This window comes from Pseudochaenichthys georgianus, chromosome 21, assembly GCF_902827115.2.
Source record: "Pseudochaenichthys georgianus chromosome 21, fPseGeo1.2, whole genome shotgun sequence".
NCBI classification, from domain to species: domain Eukaryota; kingdom Metazoa; phylum Chordata; class Actinopteri; order Perciformes; family Channichthyidae; genus Pseudochaenichthys; species Pseudochaenichthys georgianus.
The window spans coordinates 19,830,096-19,845,724 of NC_047523.1; the positions used below are offsets into that span (position 1 = coordinate 19,830,096).

Consider the following 15,629-nt stretch of genomic DNA (forward strand, 5'->3'; position numbering starts at 1 on the left):
TGCTCTCGAGTGATGAACTGAACCAGCCTATCTTGGAGATCACGGGATGATGCTCCGGTAACTCATCTCCATAGGAGACTCGGATTGGTCCTCGGCAGCTGTTCCTGTCCTGGAAGGAGGTCTCGGTGTAGGGTAGCCAGTGTACTTCTGGTTGGGCTCCCTGGATTTGTCTGCAAAACTGTCGTCACTCCCAGCCAGCTCACCCGTCTCAGCCAGGGCCAACTTGTCCTTAAACTGCAAAGACAAAAATAGAAAACAAACATAAGTACATTTGAAAGTTATATTTGGAAACAAAAATGTGGGAAATTGAACATTTTCGACAAAGTTCCGTTTTAATTTAATTTCAATGATATACTCACACTAGCTGGTATTTCCTTGTTGTGACGTCTGATGTGTGGCTTCAGAAACCCAAAGACCCGGCGGATGAACTTGTCACGGTCACTGTCATTCTCACTGGCCTCCTCAGCAAGGATGGGGTCTTCCTCGTCACTGCTCGACAGACCATCACCAGACCTCTTTGGGATTTCTTCTTGGGTTGACCCTCCCGCAGCTTTGAGAATCGAGTCCTCTGTGTTTGATGCATTTCAGAATTGAATGATCTGCAACGACAGAAATCAAGACAAATAATTAGTCCAATCATTGAAATGTTCATTGGCAGCAATGTATGTCAAGTATCTGAACTAGATTTCAAATATTTGAAAGTAATTGAAATGTAAAAAAAAAATTCTACTTACAATCCAACCTGTACTCCGCAGCCTTTCCCTCCCATAGGTGCCTCTTTAATGCCTTCTCTTTGTACTTCATGTCATACAGTAGCTTCTTACTCTTCACCCAGCAAGCAATTGCCTCCTCCTGCGCCTCTGTGAAGCTGTATGATACACCAGGGGGTGGGTTCTCCTTCTGGGCCTTGCCTTTCCCTTTGTCGCCCTTGCCCACTTCAGGCTTGGACTTGCCTGCAGGGAGGGCGGGGGAGCCTGACTCATCTGAAAAGATACCAAATGAAAAACAAATTAAGTACATGCAGGACAACAATGTATGAGAATATATAACAAAATCAATTACCCCTCTTGCCCCCCATCCAGGGTTCGAGTTATGTAGGAGCCAATGGGAGCTGAGCTCACATAAGGAGGGGTCTGAGCTCCCACGGACGCAGTGAAACTACATCTGTGGGGGTCGCTAATACATTACCAACAACCATTATTTTAATAACAAATAATGCATGTGTCAATGTAATGAGTATTTGTTACGTTAACGAGGTAAATAGGCTAAAAGAAAAACATGCTTTCCAAAAGAACTACGCATCTCTTGAATGACAATATGCCTGCACTGCACCTCCAAGGTGCGCAATACATTATTACGCAATCTATGCCGATGATGTGTGTGTGTGTGTAGTTGAACCTTTTCATATTTAAGTTTGTAGCAAGTAGAGAGAGGGCTGCTGCGTGTGAGTGTGTGTGTGTGTGTGTGTGTGTGTGTGTGTGCGCGTGCGTACCCACTCACACGCAGCAGCAGACTCCCCATAGAGCACAGTTTATAACTCGAAGCCTGCCCCCATCCATACCAAAAATAAGTTAGAAATATTTACCTTCATCCTCCGAGGATTCGGCATGTCTGTTACGACGAGGAGAAGGTGAATGCTGCCGAGACTCTTCGGACTGCTGAGGAGACCTGGGAGCCGATCTGGAGTTTTAGTTGGCCCGACTTTCTTGCATTTCCTCCCCTTGGCTTTCTCTTTCTGGTTGCAGACTCAGTGCTGTGTTCTTGGACCTCGGTTTCCTCTTCTGAGTGTATTTAACAGCCAGCTTCTTCCGTCTGCCTCTCCCTGCCTTGGGTGGCATGTTAACGTAGAATTAAAGTAGAATTTACCTTGTGTTCTGCTCCCAATAATCTCCGATCAAGAATTTGATTTCCCACACGGCCGAAGCTTTTATACCATCGGGAGGTCACGTGTCGCCTTCGTGTGAGGTTCGGGTGCCATCGTGTGGCCTTCTGTCGGCATCGTACTTGCTTCGGCTGTTGCTTGGCCGATGACCAAGTTCGGGGCCATCTTCGTGCGAAATTCACAATAACATATTCGTGTGTCCATCGGGAGTCAATTTCGGGACAGTGTGACAGTGCCTTTAGGGAAAGCTGTGGTCAATTTGAAAGTGTCATTTATATGCCATAATTATACTTGTACTGACAAAAATGCCTTGAACCTATCATAATACATCTCTGTGACATATTTTCTCAATACAGGATGTATCATTGTTGGTCTCTCTAAGTCTTAATCATCAAACTGAATTTACTCAGGCTGCTGATGCAGTTGACATTTAGTTGGGAAACTTTAAAAAAAAAAAGAAGTTTAGTCTACAGTGGACCTCCAGCCACGTTAGTGCTTCAAATTAGGTTTGTATTAGCTCTTTATGATATTTTCACTTCCAGCTTTTGTGCAATTTATATTTACCTGCACCATTTTATTTTCTTACCCCACACTTACTTTATTCATAGTTTAATAACCCATAACAGTGAGTTTTCCCTAACTTTGAACATACCCTAGCTCTGGTATTAGCAGATATTTTGGTTTGGATGGTTTTGATTGCTCAAGTATGCAATAACATGGCCACTGTCACAAACCTGACATCAGGAAGGGCATAACGTTCACAGAAGCAGTATGTTTGCAAACATCTGTATCAAACTGAGCTCATGGGGACACAGTGAAGATTGAGATTACAGTTTATTTAGAACGTATCACACTTTGAATTTATTGTAAGTGACATGAACTTAAACTCAAGGAATCAAAAACTCTTTCCAGCTGCCTTTGGGGGTAAATGTTTGACACTAGATCTTGGGTGGAGTATCACTTTAAAGTGAGATTATTGCCTTTATACCTACTCCAGGAAGTGTCGACGGCTGATTATTTACTTTCATGACTTCAGCTGAGTCTGGTGCTCCATATCCGTGTCTGCTCCGTGTTCCAAACACTGCCAGCCTGCCCTGCACAGCATCACCCACACGACTTTAAACACTGATCTTGATTTATGTTTAGGTTTTTTTTTCTCAGTGGACCAAAAACATTGAAAATTACCGTAAAGAGTGGCCCTGCTCTGGTCTGGCTGGTAAGACTCATTAAAATGTTATTTGGTCGGTGGGAGGGGGCTGGCAGGGGGAAACATTAGCGGTTCCACTTGAGCACACCATAAAGTCAAGTCAATCAGCGATTTTACATGGCAGACCACCAAATGTATATGATTTCCCCCAGCCGCAATATGCATAAATATGCTTCTTGACTAATGCAATAAGCACATGGAGGTTCGGGTAATATACCTGACTGTAAATTATCTGGAGAGTGGAAGCAGCTGTCACCAGCTGTTTATGGTGCACAGGCTGATCACACTGGTTTCCAAATTCCTGTTTGTTTTCACTTCTTTTATTCTGCTTTTCTATCATTACCATGGACCAAGACGCTGAAATAAAGTGTCAATCTTGATGTAGTAGAAACCGCTTATGGTGATTAATCGTTTATATAGATCAAAAAGCTTGGCACAAAATAATTCTTATACAAACGCTATTTAAACAACCTGCTTATAGTAATCAAGAATGTTGGTTTGTTTGATACATTACAACATTTTGGAATCATGTTGCATTTCATATTTATCTTTGTTCTTGGCATGTATAGCCTACAAATTATGTTCAGGCCTGTTTAAACTTCAGAAATGTACTGAAATCCCCGCCAAGCAATGGCTAACTGTTTTAGTCTAATTCTAATTTGAACTATAACACAATACATTTGATATATCTTAATAAACGGTGCTGTACTATATTGTATTTGAATTATGAATAGCAGTCATTTAATTTGCACAGTAATTAGACAAATATGTTGCTCTTATAGAGATCCATTTGACCCAAACAGACTTCACTATAAGAGGTTTTGACTGTATATGATTTTAATACAAATTGCCCATTCATATGTGCCTGCAGTCATTTTTCTAAACACGGTGGGTCCAAATGCTCTATTTTCCTAAAATGTCCTAGAGTTTTCCAAAATCCCAGCTGATTATGGCTGCACATACAGTAGTATATTCACACTGAGTTGCTTTCTTGCGGAGAGTTTGATATTAGATCGATATTTTTTTTAATCGAATTTCTTTTTAAATTGCCTTCTAAAATATTTGTATAAGTTTCTCAACAAGCATACATTGTTTTAGGAGGAGCTAAGGGGTGTATTTATTTATGTAAGTGAATCCTTCCTTTATTCGTCATGCTATGCTAAGCTTTATGCTAAACATGTCTTGTCTCTTTACTAGCTGTGTAAGATACTTAATAGACAGTTATCAAATCAATATTTACTTTTGCCCTAAATTACAAAACAAATCCTCAAAGGGCTGAACAAAGCAAACTAAATATGAATATCATAGCACAAAAATTATAGAAAACAAGTTCAACAACAACATAAATAGTGCCATAAAAGCATATGTATGCAAAACCAGACAGAAGTGATGCTAATGTAGACAGAAATGGCAAAAGTACACACATCCTTTACTCAAGTAGAAGTACAGATACTTGTGTTTAAAAATACTCTGGTAAAAGTAGAAGTACTGACTAAACTTTTTTACTCAAGTAAAAGTAAAAAAGTATGGGCTTCGTACGTAGCTGTTTCATAGAGTAACTGGTAACTGGACCTCACTTTATATGAATAGAACATTCTAGATCTTCTATTTCAAATTGTAATCATGTCATTGTTAGCTAATGAATGTTTCAACACTGAACAACAACCATTTAGAACACAAGCAAAGAAAAACAAAGTGGGGAAATAAACGCCTACATTGTAGATTCTAGGGTGACTATACCTCTTCCTTGGAAACAACACAACAATTATTATGGTAATGATTTAAACAAAACTGAATTGAAGTGAGTTATGGTGAACTTTATTTAAAATTGTGGGATCAATTAATAAACAACCAAACTCAATAATTGTGTGTGTGTTTTTGTCTGTGTCTGTTTGTGTGTGTGCAGAATGATAGAGACAGCAAGTGATGGCATGATTGCCTTCGAAAACCAAACAAATTAACACGAAGTAACAGTATTGCTGAAAACATCAAGCGTAACAATAGTTTCCTGAACCACACATCGCCAGCAATGCCGATCATTTCGAATATCACCCTCATATACTGTATGACCATGGGTGAGGGAGATGAATATCTCTGCTGCTATCAGTATTGTCGCTAACTTCATCACCTGTCTCTGCCTCTTACGCTTCCTCCCTAACGTCATCCATTCTCATTGGTCCCTCTTGTTTAGAGAAGACCAGGAAATGATGGATACACGGATCGTGTTAAAATCAATAGGCACGCAATGATTCTAGATAATAATGATCACGCCACCAAACGCAGATTAAAACTAAAGTAACAAGCCTGTTTTGAAAATGTAAGAAGTAAAAATTACCGGTATTTGTGTTAAAAATGTAAGAAGTAAAAGTAAAAAGTCGTCAGAAAAATAAGTAGTGAAGAAAAGTACTGATACCAGAAAAATGTACAATAACAAAGTATTTGTTCTCCACTACTTCCCAACTCTGAATGTGGATGGGAACTAGGTGACATGGAAGACAGATGTGAAGTTATGAGAGTGTTATCAATGTAATCATCTAACTATTAGCTTAGCGTATTTCCAAAAATCACAAATTTCTTGTAGCGGTCCAAACAAATACTCTCCCCAAAACATCAAACGCTCAGTCCTACACATGTTCTGCTCAACCCGGTATCACGGCAAGACGTGAACATGTGACGATGTACCATGCTGGGAGACGTGAAGATGTCACGATTTCAAACGTGACAATTACACGGCATTGTTAACCCATGTTAACCAGTGGAGAAATAACCGGAAATACCAACCAAATGCTACTCCGACGTAATGATTTATTTTGTAATAGTCACACTCCATTACGCCAATTTTCTTGTTGCCCCAGCTGGTCGACACCTCTTTTAGCAGAAACAAAGGCTTCATTAATGTATTAAATCGATGTTAATCCGTGTGTGTGAATGTGGAATTAACGGACGTGACGTTCTGCGATTGAGTTGCCAGGCAACAGCTTCGGTTCATGTTAATTTACAAACTCTTCAACTCCAACCGTAGTTATATTTAAAAACATGTTAGAAGGCCTCACGAAATACTTTAATGCAAATTAAAATGTAAATGTGAGGAATGTGTGTATAACAAAATACATCGGTCATAAACGAAACCCGGAAACAGACGTAGGCAAGATCCTCAGCTCGATGATTGGATGGTTTAGCCGCAATGCATGCTGGGATTTGGTGTTTATGTGATGTGAAATCTGAAAACGTTTTTTAAAAATACAATAATACTTTATTCCGAGTGTGCTTGCTTTTCTCTTTGAAAGTCATCACATAACGGCATTGTAATACACGGTTCGGCTGCATTAAATATTACATATCTGCCGTAATTCTCTATTTATAGAGCCCTGCTGAGAAGACTTCTAGACAAACAGGAGAACTGCCGCCAAAACTGAAGATGTGACGTGGATCATAAATATATAAGCAATTAAACAACATCTTACATTTCTTTTCACACAATACGTCTCCTTGCAGTATCAACACTAATTCGGCTGACTTTTATATTTGATCCAATTGGTAGATAGGCTGTATTTACAACATAAAGGTGCACAGCTGATAGAAAGGGACACCTAGTGGTTAAAGCACATTATTGAATTGTCTTATTTTATTATTAGATATTAATAGGAGGATGTGCAAAACAGACAAACTAATAAGGCTTAATTTAAACATTAAAGAGTACTTTAGGTTAAGGTCTTCTTTTGAATAAGAAAAAAGCTTTAAGAAGAATATGGAGGGATGAAACCCTCTTGAAACCGCAGGTCCTTCCTTCCTGCAGCGGTCAGACTTTACAACCAGCACTGCCCCTAGTAGACCCTCCTACACACACCACAACACAGACTATAACACCCCTTGCTGCTAAATACAAACCAACTTTGTGCAATATGTGCTATATGTGAAATATATATATGCCATTAATAACTGTGTCATTTATACCTGGCCACTACATCAATATATATATATGCCGTTTTGTTTTTTATCTGTATTTTTGAAAATTATGTAACTTTTTATCTTTTTTTTAGCATATTGTTTATTATATTATAACTTAGTACTTTTTTAACGCATGTAAGATATGTAACACTAAGCTGTCTGTGGCTCTTTCCTGCTGTAACGCTGCACATTTCCCCTCTGTGGAACTAATAAAGGTATTCTGATTCTTTAATGGTCACACATGCAGAGCAGGGTTTCCGCTAGGATTTTTTCTCGCCGGTCAAATGTCCTGACAGAATTAATTTTACCGGACAAATTTGAAACTTACCGGTAATGTTTCAATAATAAGAATAAGAATTGTGTAGCAGAGTTTCTGTTAGCAGGTAATTACCGGACTATGACCGGATATGCTGATGTTTAAAACTCAGTTAATGGGAGTCATTTTTATATTGCTTCAGTTTATAATCGTAACAGATCAAACAATTCAGATTCATTTTTCAATAAATGATTCCACAAACATCATTATTACATTCAAACAAACTACTTGTAGTAGATGAAGTACATTATTAAAAAGTTTACATTAACTTTGAATAATAACGGGAGAAACGGATCCTCTCTTTTCCTCTCTCCCTCCCTCTCTCTCCTGAAAGCCCGTCAGTTTCTCATGCAGCTCACTAAACAGTGGGCGGGGCTTCAGGTGATTATGCAACAGCTGATCTGATCTCTCTCGCGTCAGGTTACACTTCACTGCGTTTATGTCCATATCGATCAGATAATCGGCCTTTATAGAGAGCACAGATCAAACTATTAAGAGTGAATATCTTCCGATAATGATCGGCGGCTGATCGATCGGAGCATCCCTAATTATTAGCGGACATTTTGACCGGCAGGTTTTGAATTTACCGGGTTTTATTACATTTTAACAGCTAAAAACCGGTAATTACCGGCTAACGGAAACCCTGATGCAGAGCACACAGCACACACAGTGACATTTGTATCTACAGATTAATATTAAGCCTGACAAAGTATTTAACGTCTAATATATTGCTTTCCTGCAATGTTAACTATGTTTCAGCACTTATTTGTTTATTATTTGTTTATTATTAAACTGATATTATACATATGTATTATACTCTTATAAGATGTATGTAGAAAGTATAAGAAATGTGCAGAATGACAGTTTAATGGTGAAGTACACACACATATTGATAGATGTCTTGTAATGCACTGTTGAGGAACCTGCGACCCAAGTTCTTCATTCATTGCATACAGTAGTTGTGTATAATATGATATGTCAATAAACCTTAGCTTAGAAAATCTTGAAAGGGATGTGCAAAACTAGTCATTATATACAGTCTTTAATGAACTATTAGTAGAGAATAACGAATAATGAATATACTTTATAGGGATCCTATTAATATCTAATAATAAAATAATAACATGCTTTAACCACTAGGTGTCCCTTTATATCAGCTGTGCACCTTTATGGTGTAAATACAGCCTATCTACCAATTGGATCAAATATAAAAGTCAGCCGAATTAGTGTTGATACTGCAAGGAGACGTATTGTGTGAAAAGAAATGTAAGATGTTGTTTAATTGCTTATATATTTATGATCCACGTCACATCTTCAGTTTTGGCGGCAGTTCTCCTGTTTGTCTAGAAGTCTTCTCAGCAGGGCTCTATAAATAGAGAATTATGGCAGATATGTAATATTTAATGCAGCCGAACCGTGTATTACAATGCCGTTATGTAATGACTTTCAAAGAGAAAAGCAAGCACACTCGGAATAAAGTATTATTGTATTTTTAAAAAACGTTTTCAGATTTCACATCACATAAACACCAAATCCCAGCATGCATTGCGGCTAAACCATCCAATCATCGAGCTGAGGATCTTGCCTACGTCTGTTTCCGGTTTCGTTTATGACCGATGTATTTTGTTATACACACATTCCTTCACATTTACATTTTAATTTGCATTAAAGTATTTTGTGAGGCCTTCTAACATGTTTTTAAATATAACTACGGTTGAAGTTGAAGAGTTTGTAAATTAACATGAACCGAAGCTGTTGCCTGGCAACTCAATCGCAGAACGTCACGTCCGTTAATTCCACATTCACACACACGGATTAACATCGATTTAATACATTAATGTAGCCTTTGTTTCTGCTAAAAGAGGTGTCGACCAGCTGGGGCAACAAGAAAATCGGCGTAATCGAGTGTGACTATTACAAAATAAATCATTACGTCGGAGTAGCATTTGGTTGGTATTTCCGGTTATTTCTCCACTGGTTAACATGGGTTAACAATACCGTGTAACTGTCACGTTTGAAATCGTGACATCTTCACGTCTCTCAGCATGGTACATCGTCACATGTTCACGTCTTGCCGTGATACCGGGTTGGTTCTGCTTCAGGCAAACGATAAATGAATCTGAATCATTCAATGTTGATAGACACTACTTTATCCACTGCAGAATAATTACTTATTTTCCTCAGGATCTTTCCCTTATGATTTTATTTTTCCGTTGGTGCAGCAGTGCTCTTACAAAAGAAGCTGGTACCCTATACTGACTATTATACCTGCTGATAAAGCTAGTTGCACTGATGACAGAAACTGTATTTTAATTCTTTCAAAACAGCACAGTCGTTTTCAGAAAAATTGCAGCTACTGTAAATGCCCCGGCCTCACGAGGACGAAAACGGCTAAACGCATAGGATTAACGCAAACACAATCGCAAAAAAGCTTCTGTCCACACGCAATAGTCATCCGGATAGTGTCTGTCCACACGAGACAGCTCCGTTTAGCTCCAACCGCTGGAGAAGCTGCAGTACATATGCAGGAGCCTGTACGTGGCGCTGTAACTTCCTCCACAAAAGCAGCAAAGAAGCATGGTTGTCATGGTTGCCCTTCTGTTTATTCTCCGCGGTGGGGGCCGAGGGAACCGGGCAGAGTTTTTCGCCAGTCAGTGTATAAAAGTTTAAATCTTCTGCCAAAATTATAAAAGTGCCGGTCAAAGGCATAGACTGAAATGGACGTAGTGTCCGTGACGTCACCCATAGAATTCTGCAGAGTTGCGGTGAAGCCCTTAGTAGGCGGAGTCGGCCACTAACGGCTCGACTGTGACGTCAGAGTCTAATCCCGCCTGCTCCAAATAAGGGCAAAGAGGCGGAGCCGAGGCGGGACCTGCTGCCTCCGAACTGGAAGTGAACAGAGCTTGCTCAGGCTAAGAAGCTAAGCTAACATGAAATACATGCATACCAAGTTACTTCTTACAGTGTAGTTCCCCTATATAAACGTTACATTCATAATCAAATGAGACAATCTGCAAGAGAATTAGCTATATTTTGTTATTCTTAATGCTTGTCATTCACACGTAGAGAAAAGACGGACTCCACCGCCCGCACTCACAGATTCATAATCATGAAGGTGGAATCTAACTATATCGATAATAATATTTATTGCATCCATGGGTAGAAACATGTTTTTTTCTGCTGTAAAGTTGGGCATTTTAACATGGGGGTCTATGGAAATTGCTCCTTTCTGCAGCCAGTCCCTAGCGGCCCATATGAACTGCAGTGTGTGGCACTTCCGTATTGGCTTCCCGGCTGTTCCCCAGAGTTTGCCGCTTGGTCAAAGGTCTTCTTTGTTATTTATTGAGCTTTAAAACAAATGAATAACGACTCTATATAATATAATAATAAAATACACGGAGCCTCTCTTTTTCCTCACTCTCTTTGGACGTGTTGTCCAAAGAGAGTGAGGAAAAAGAGAGTGTCTGTTTCATGCAGCAGTGTCTGTTGCATGCAGCAGCTGATCCAGTAATGAGTGACTCGGCCGACAGTAAAAATAAACATATTTATAACTAGTTTAGGTAGTTTGAGAGGTGTCTCCGTCCTGTCAGATTAGACTTCACTCGCGTTTATGTCCATATCGAGAGAAAGATAAATAATCTGGATTCAGTGTGCAGTTTACTTTGACGCGGGGGTGAGCAGGAGAGGCGGGGCTATTGCCTCATCATTATCAGAATAGGGCGTACACACGGAGCCGTTGGACCCCCCAGAGCGTTGCGTATGCCGTTCTATCCACCTTGGGACCCGTTATCGTTTCCGCAGTCGTTTAGTGCTGTATTCGGTCGTCCTCGTGTGGCCGAACGGTCTATATGACACTAAACAGTAACGCAAACGACCGTTTTCGCATAAAATGCCACACGAGGCATACAATCTGATGGAAACAGTTGGACGTGTAAAGACGGTTCATGCTGCCGTGCAGACAGACATGTTTTCTGATCCAAACACATGACCGCAGTCTGTACTTGTTCTCCTGCTGTTTGATGTGTTTCGACTGTCAAACGGGGATAAGTGTGTGAATGCAGTTGTTGTGTAGAGGGTGGAGGTGTAGCTGACTGACAGAGGTTTAATTGGTCTCATGGTTAGCACTCCTTGCCCTGAAGTGGCTCTCTAGCCTCATTCTCCATATTTTTAGTCAAGCCAAGCTTCTTAAAACACAAAAACCATACCCTGAAGAGACAAAGACACACAATTCTCCACACATGTGTTTGTGTGAGTGATATCAAAATAAATGGGGGAATTTGGAAACATGATAAGAGTCAGACCTTAATGCTGCCCGAATGCCCCACAGCAGCGTTACCTCCATTTTGAGTGCCAGACAGAACGTTTTAAAAGCCAAGCAAGCTCCTACACACATAATCATTTAAATAAGGCATTAGGGAAATTGGCACAATATATAATATATAACATATTAACAGAGTGTAAATCCAATGGCAGGGGGGATATCGTCCACTGGAGTGCTGGGGAAAAAAACATTTCACAAATGAAAATAAGGTAGCATTGTTTGTTGCAGTTGGTAAACACCCAGCATTCACAGTTGTGTACATGTGTGTGTACTGAAATACTGGTTAAGGGGTAGAGACAGGACATGATGTGCTCGTAATTTGGTCACAAACACTGCAGCCTGTTGCCGTTTTGTGAATTTGTCTGAGGATTTTAATCGAAGCATCTTTTTTGGGGGGGTGCTTTTTACGGCAGACCAGGGGGTGCATTTCACGACGGGGGTGCATCATTTGACACAACACCGGCCGTGAGAGGCAGACATTTCAAAATCTCGTTGTCTCTCCAGTTGGGTGTTTGTCTTCTGTTTGATGTGTAGCAGCTGCAAAAGAAACGTCATCAATACAATAGAGAATGAGAAAAACAAGAGTATCTTCAAATACAGACACTAACATTTCATAAATTATGATTGAGAGTTTCTGCATTTTTTTTGGATTATTTTGCCTATTATATTAAATATAGCTTTGTAAGTGTTGTTGAAAGTTCAATCATCTTGAAAATGTTTTGAAAAATACTTTTAATTCATTTTTCGGTAAATTAAATAATAATACGAAAAAACTTTTGTGGAAAACTAAATGACTACACCAGGACACAAAGGTTATCTTATGTAATTTGATATTGAGAAGTGGTTTGGCTTTCTGAACCCAACGTGCAGTAGCAAGCCGCTGGGCGAGATCAGGGTGGATTTGATTGCTAATGCCTGAATGAAGTTACTCCTTGTGTCCTAAAGTCTTTTTCCAATGAAATTATCTTTCATTTGATGAAACATCTAGTTAATATGTCACATTTAATGATCTATAATTATATATAAAAATGTTGCGATTAGCAATTTTCCATTTGGTCTGTAAGCCATTAACAGAACTCTGTGTCTGCGGTGATGGTTGACAAATCTTGGATGGACAGATGAAAATAATTTAATCAACTATTTCATTAACCTCTGACATGATGTATTAGTGGCTCATTACTTTTTTGATATGTATTTCATCAGTGCTATACTGGTGTTTGTAGGAGTGGACAAAATCATTTATTTTTCTGTTTATAATCCTGTGTAGCATTCCATTATCTAATTGTATACACTTTATGTTTTCAAATAATATTTTTTGTCTGTTAAACTAAGAGCATTTGTGGAAAGTTGTATTGCACCCAGAGGCTGTTTGTTTAGATGTATCACGAGTCACGACACATACAATTTAAATGTTATATTGATTCCAATGATTTTGCCAATCTGTCTAGATATCTTGATTTATCAGCATAACTAAGATGAACATATTTGAGTCATGCTGACAGTCTGGCTCAATTGACAGCAAAGTCAGTCCACCTTTTATATTCAGACTTCAACAACTTTTGCATTGATTCCAATGGAACCTAAACTCTATGCCATCAACAGGTCAAAGTTTATATCCAAGAAACATCAACATGTTAGCATGCCAACATTGGGGTTCAATTCAAACAACTGATTTGCCTAATAAAGTCTCACAGAGCCAATAGCATGAATGTTAACCCGCAGTCTGTATCAAAGCAAGTTCATATATTTTGACTTCCATACCCTTTAGCGCTGGATGGTCCGATCCAGATTCCCTTTAATCAGATTTCAATGCAGATGGTTTGTAATAATAAAGATTCAACTTTTCATCAGTCAGTTATTACGATATAAAACTCTGAGTCATTTTTACCATACATCTTTATTAATGTATACATTATGTACAATAATAAGTTATATATACAGTTATATTTTGGTTCTGTAATGAGTTTGCGTGTGTTTCTACACATTTTACTGTCCATTATGTGCCACTGAGGTAAGAGATCCATTTTTGGCTTGTGTCAGCAAAGCATACTGTGTGCCTGTATTTTTGCTCTTCTGAAACAGGGGCTTGAGTCCATTTCAATTCAATCCATCGATCATTTGCAAACGTATAAAACATCATAAAAAGAACTGCTCAAACCTGTTTTGAATTAGAAGACAACCCTGCTCTATAAAAGGCAGAATATGTAACCATGAACTTTGAATCAGAGTTATTAATTGTAAAGAAGTGCTTGGTAAACATGCATATTAATTTAAAGAACCAGAGTCCAGCCCCAGTGTTTGCAATGCAAAATAGGAACAAACGTTAGAAAAAGAACATGGCGCTTGTGTTTGGTTTAGCGCAGAGCTATCATGGGACATTATGCAGACAACATCACGCTTCAGATAAAGATCAGCCCTATTCCAGACAAATTAGATGAAAGTAATTATTGGCTTTGCTTGTTGGACTTTGGAATTTACTGCTGAGTTTGGATGGTTAACTTCTACAGAAAGCAGGATGATAGCATCTTACTTAATGCATCATCACTATGAATTCAACTCAGATGAGAATTAACGCTCTTAAGTTTAACTTGATGCTGATCTATGCCACCCTCAGTCTCTGTACGTTCAACTCTCGACCGTCTTCCTCTGCTTCCTCGAGGTGTACGACCCGAACAACTGCATATTGTTCTCATTTGCCACATGGGTCCCACAGGGGAGAGGGGAACTTAGATCCTGTGTGAGCATGACTGAGCCGACCACAAAAGCTGAGTAAGGTCAGACGTTATGAGAGGACCGTGTCGCTGCTTCCACCACGACCGGCTGCATTCTTCACCGTTCACAGTGCAGCAACCCCCGGGGGCACTTAGTCATGCCTGTCTTGTGGCATCTCTCTTTTTAATGCAGGTTTTTTTACAGCTTTTCCACTGGGCTTTCAGTGGTTAAGTGGCCCTAAATGCTTAATTGGGTGCTGGAAATCACAGGCACTTTGCACCCGCTCTGTAAACCACAACACTTCAGCCTATTAGGGGCCCGGGGAGCCACACGCCAAATAATTAGGACTGGCGGCAGCACTAGACCGCAGAATTGGGGTAAAAGAGGTATAAGGGGGAGAGAAATAATTATGGGGGGGGGTCACAGACTGGGTCACTGCTGAGGAAGCAGTTGCTGTAAGAGCAGTGTATGCTGACTGGGTTAAAGTGAAGTGGATTTGCATTTGGATTAAGACAAAAAACATGGGCAGCATTGTGTAGTGTAGTTGGATTATCACCAACTACACTACCTAAAGTGTTTAAAGCATTTTTTAATTGGTTGAATTTATATGGTAATCAATTAACAGAGTTCAGTTGGTGTTTTTAAATGAAACACCATTACAGAACCAACCTTAACATTGACATTTAGTTTGAAAGTATCAGTCTAATGTCTATAGAAAATACTGTTCTGTAATATTGAGTAACGTTGACACGGGAGAGTTTCTAAATTCCCAAATGCTCAAACCAAGTTCACCCTCTGAAAGTTGATCTGAGGAATACTTTAGTGTTTCCGGCTCCCCACAATGATTGCATTTTAAGTAGGGAGCTTATATCTGCTTTCTCTGACTGCATGATGACAGCACAGCCAAAGTTATGAATGTGAACTGATGCTGCGGTAAAACAAGGTTGCTCGAATACAAACGTCTAGTTACATCAGCACTAACCAAAATATGTTTTGCTCTGATCTGGAGGTTCAGTCGTAGGACAACTAAGAAGGCATCCTCATTCCTTCCACTTCTGATGCACTTTTATAGTGGTGTTCCTACAGGAAAGGCACTTAGCCGGCAGTAACTGCTCAGTGATATTCATTAGCACATCATTACATATTTTGATGTGATTTGTTTAAAGAGCAAGCTTAATTTTGTATCAAAAATTTGGAAAAAAAGCTGTGATTGTGTTGCGTCCAGCGCACAGTTAATCCAGCT

General features: G+C 39.4%; 1 protein-coding gene across 1 annotated transcript in view; it reads right to left on the reverse strand.

Moving 5' to 3' along the window:
• The window catches only part of LOC139435937 (uncharacterized), a 2,761-nt gene extending 714 nt beyond the window's left edge, over positions 1 to 2,047 (reverse strand). The window contains exons 1-4 of the mRNA XM_071207015.1: positions 2,005 to 2,047; positions 735 to 983; positions 360 to 550; positions 1 to 234 (exon numbers count right to left, since the gene is read on the reverse strand). The exon at positions 1 to 234 is cut by the window's left edge and continues 111 nt beyond it. Of these exons, the coding sequence (XP_071063116.1) occupies positions 40 to 234; positions 360 to 550; positions 735 to 983; positions 2,005 to 2,047 (678 nt within the window). The 3' untranslated portion in view covers positions 1 to 39. The remainder of the gene's footprint in view (positions 235 to 359; positions 551 to 734; positions 984 to 2,004) is intronic.
• Between the last annotated feature and the right edge of the window lie 13,582 nt (positions 2,048 to 15,629).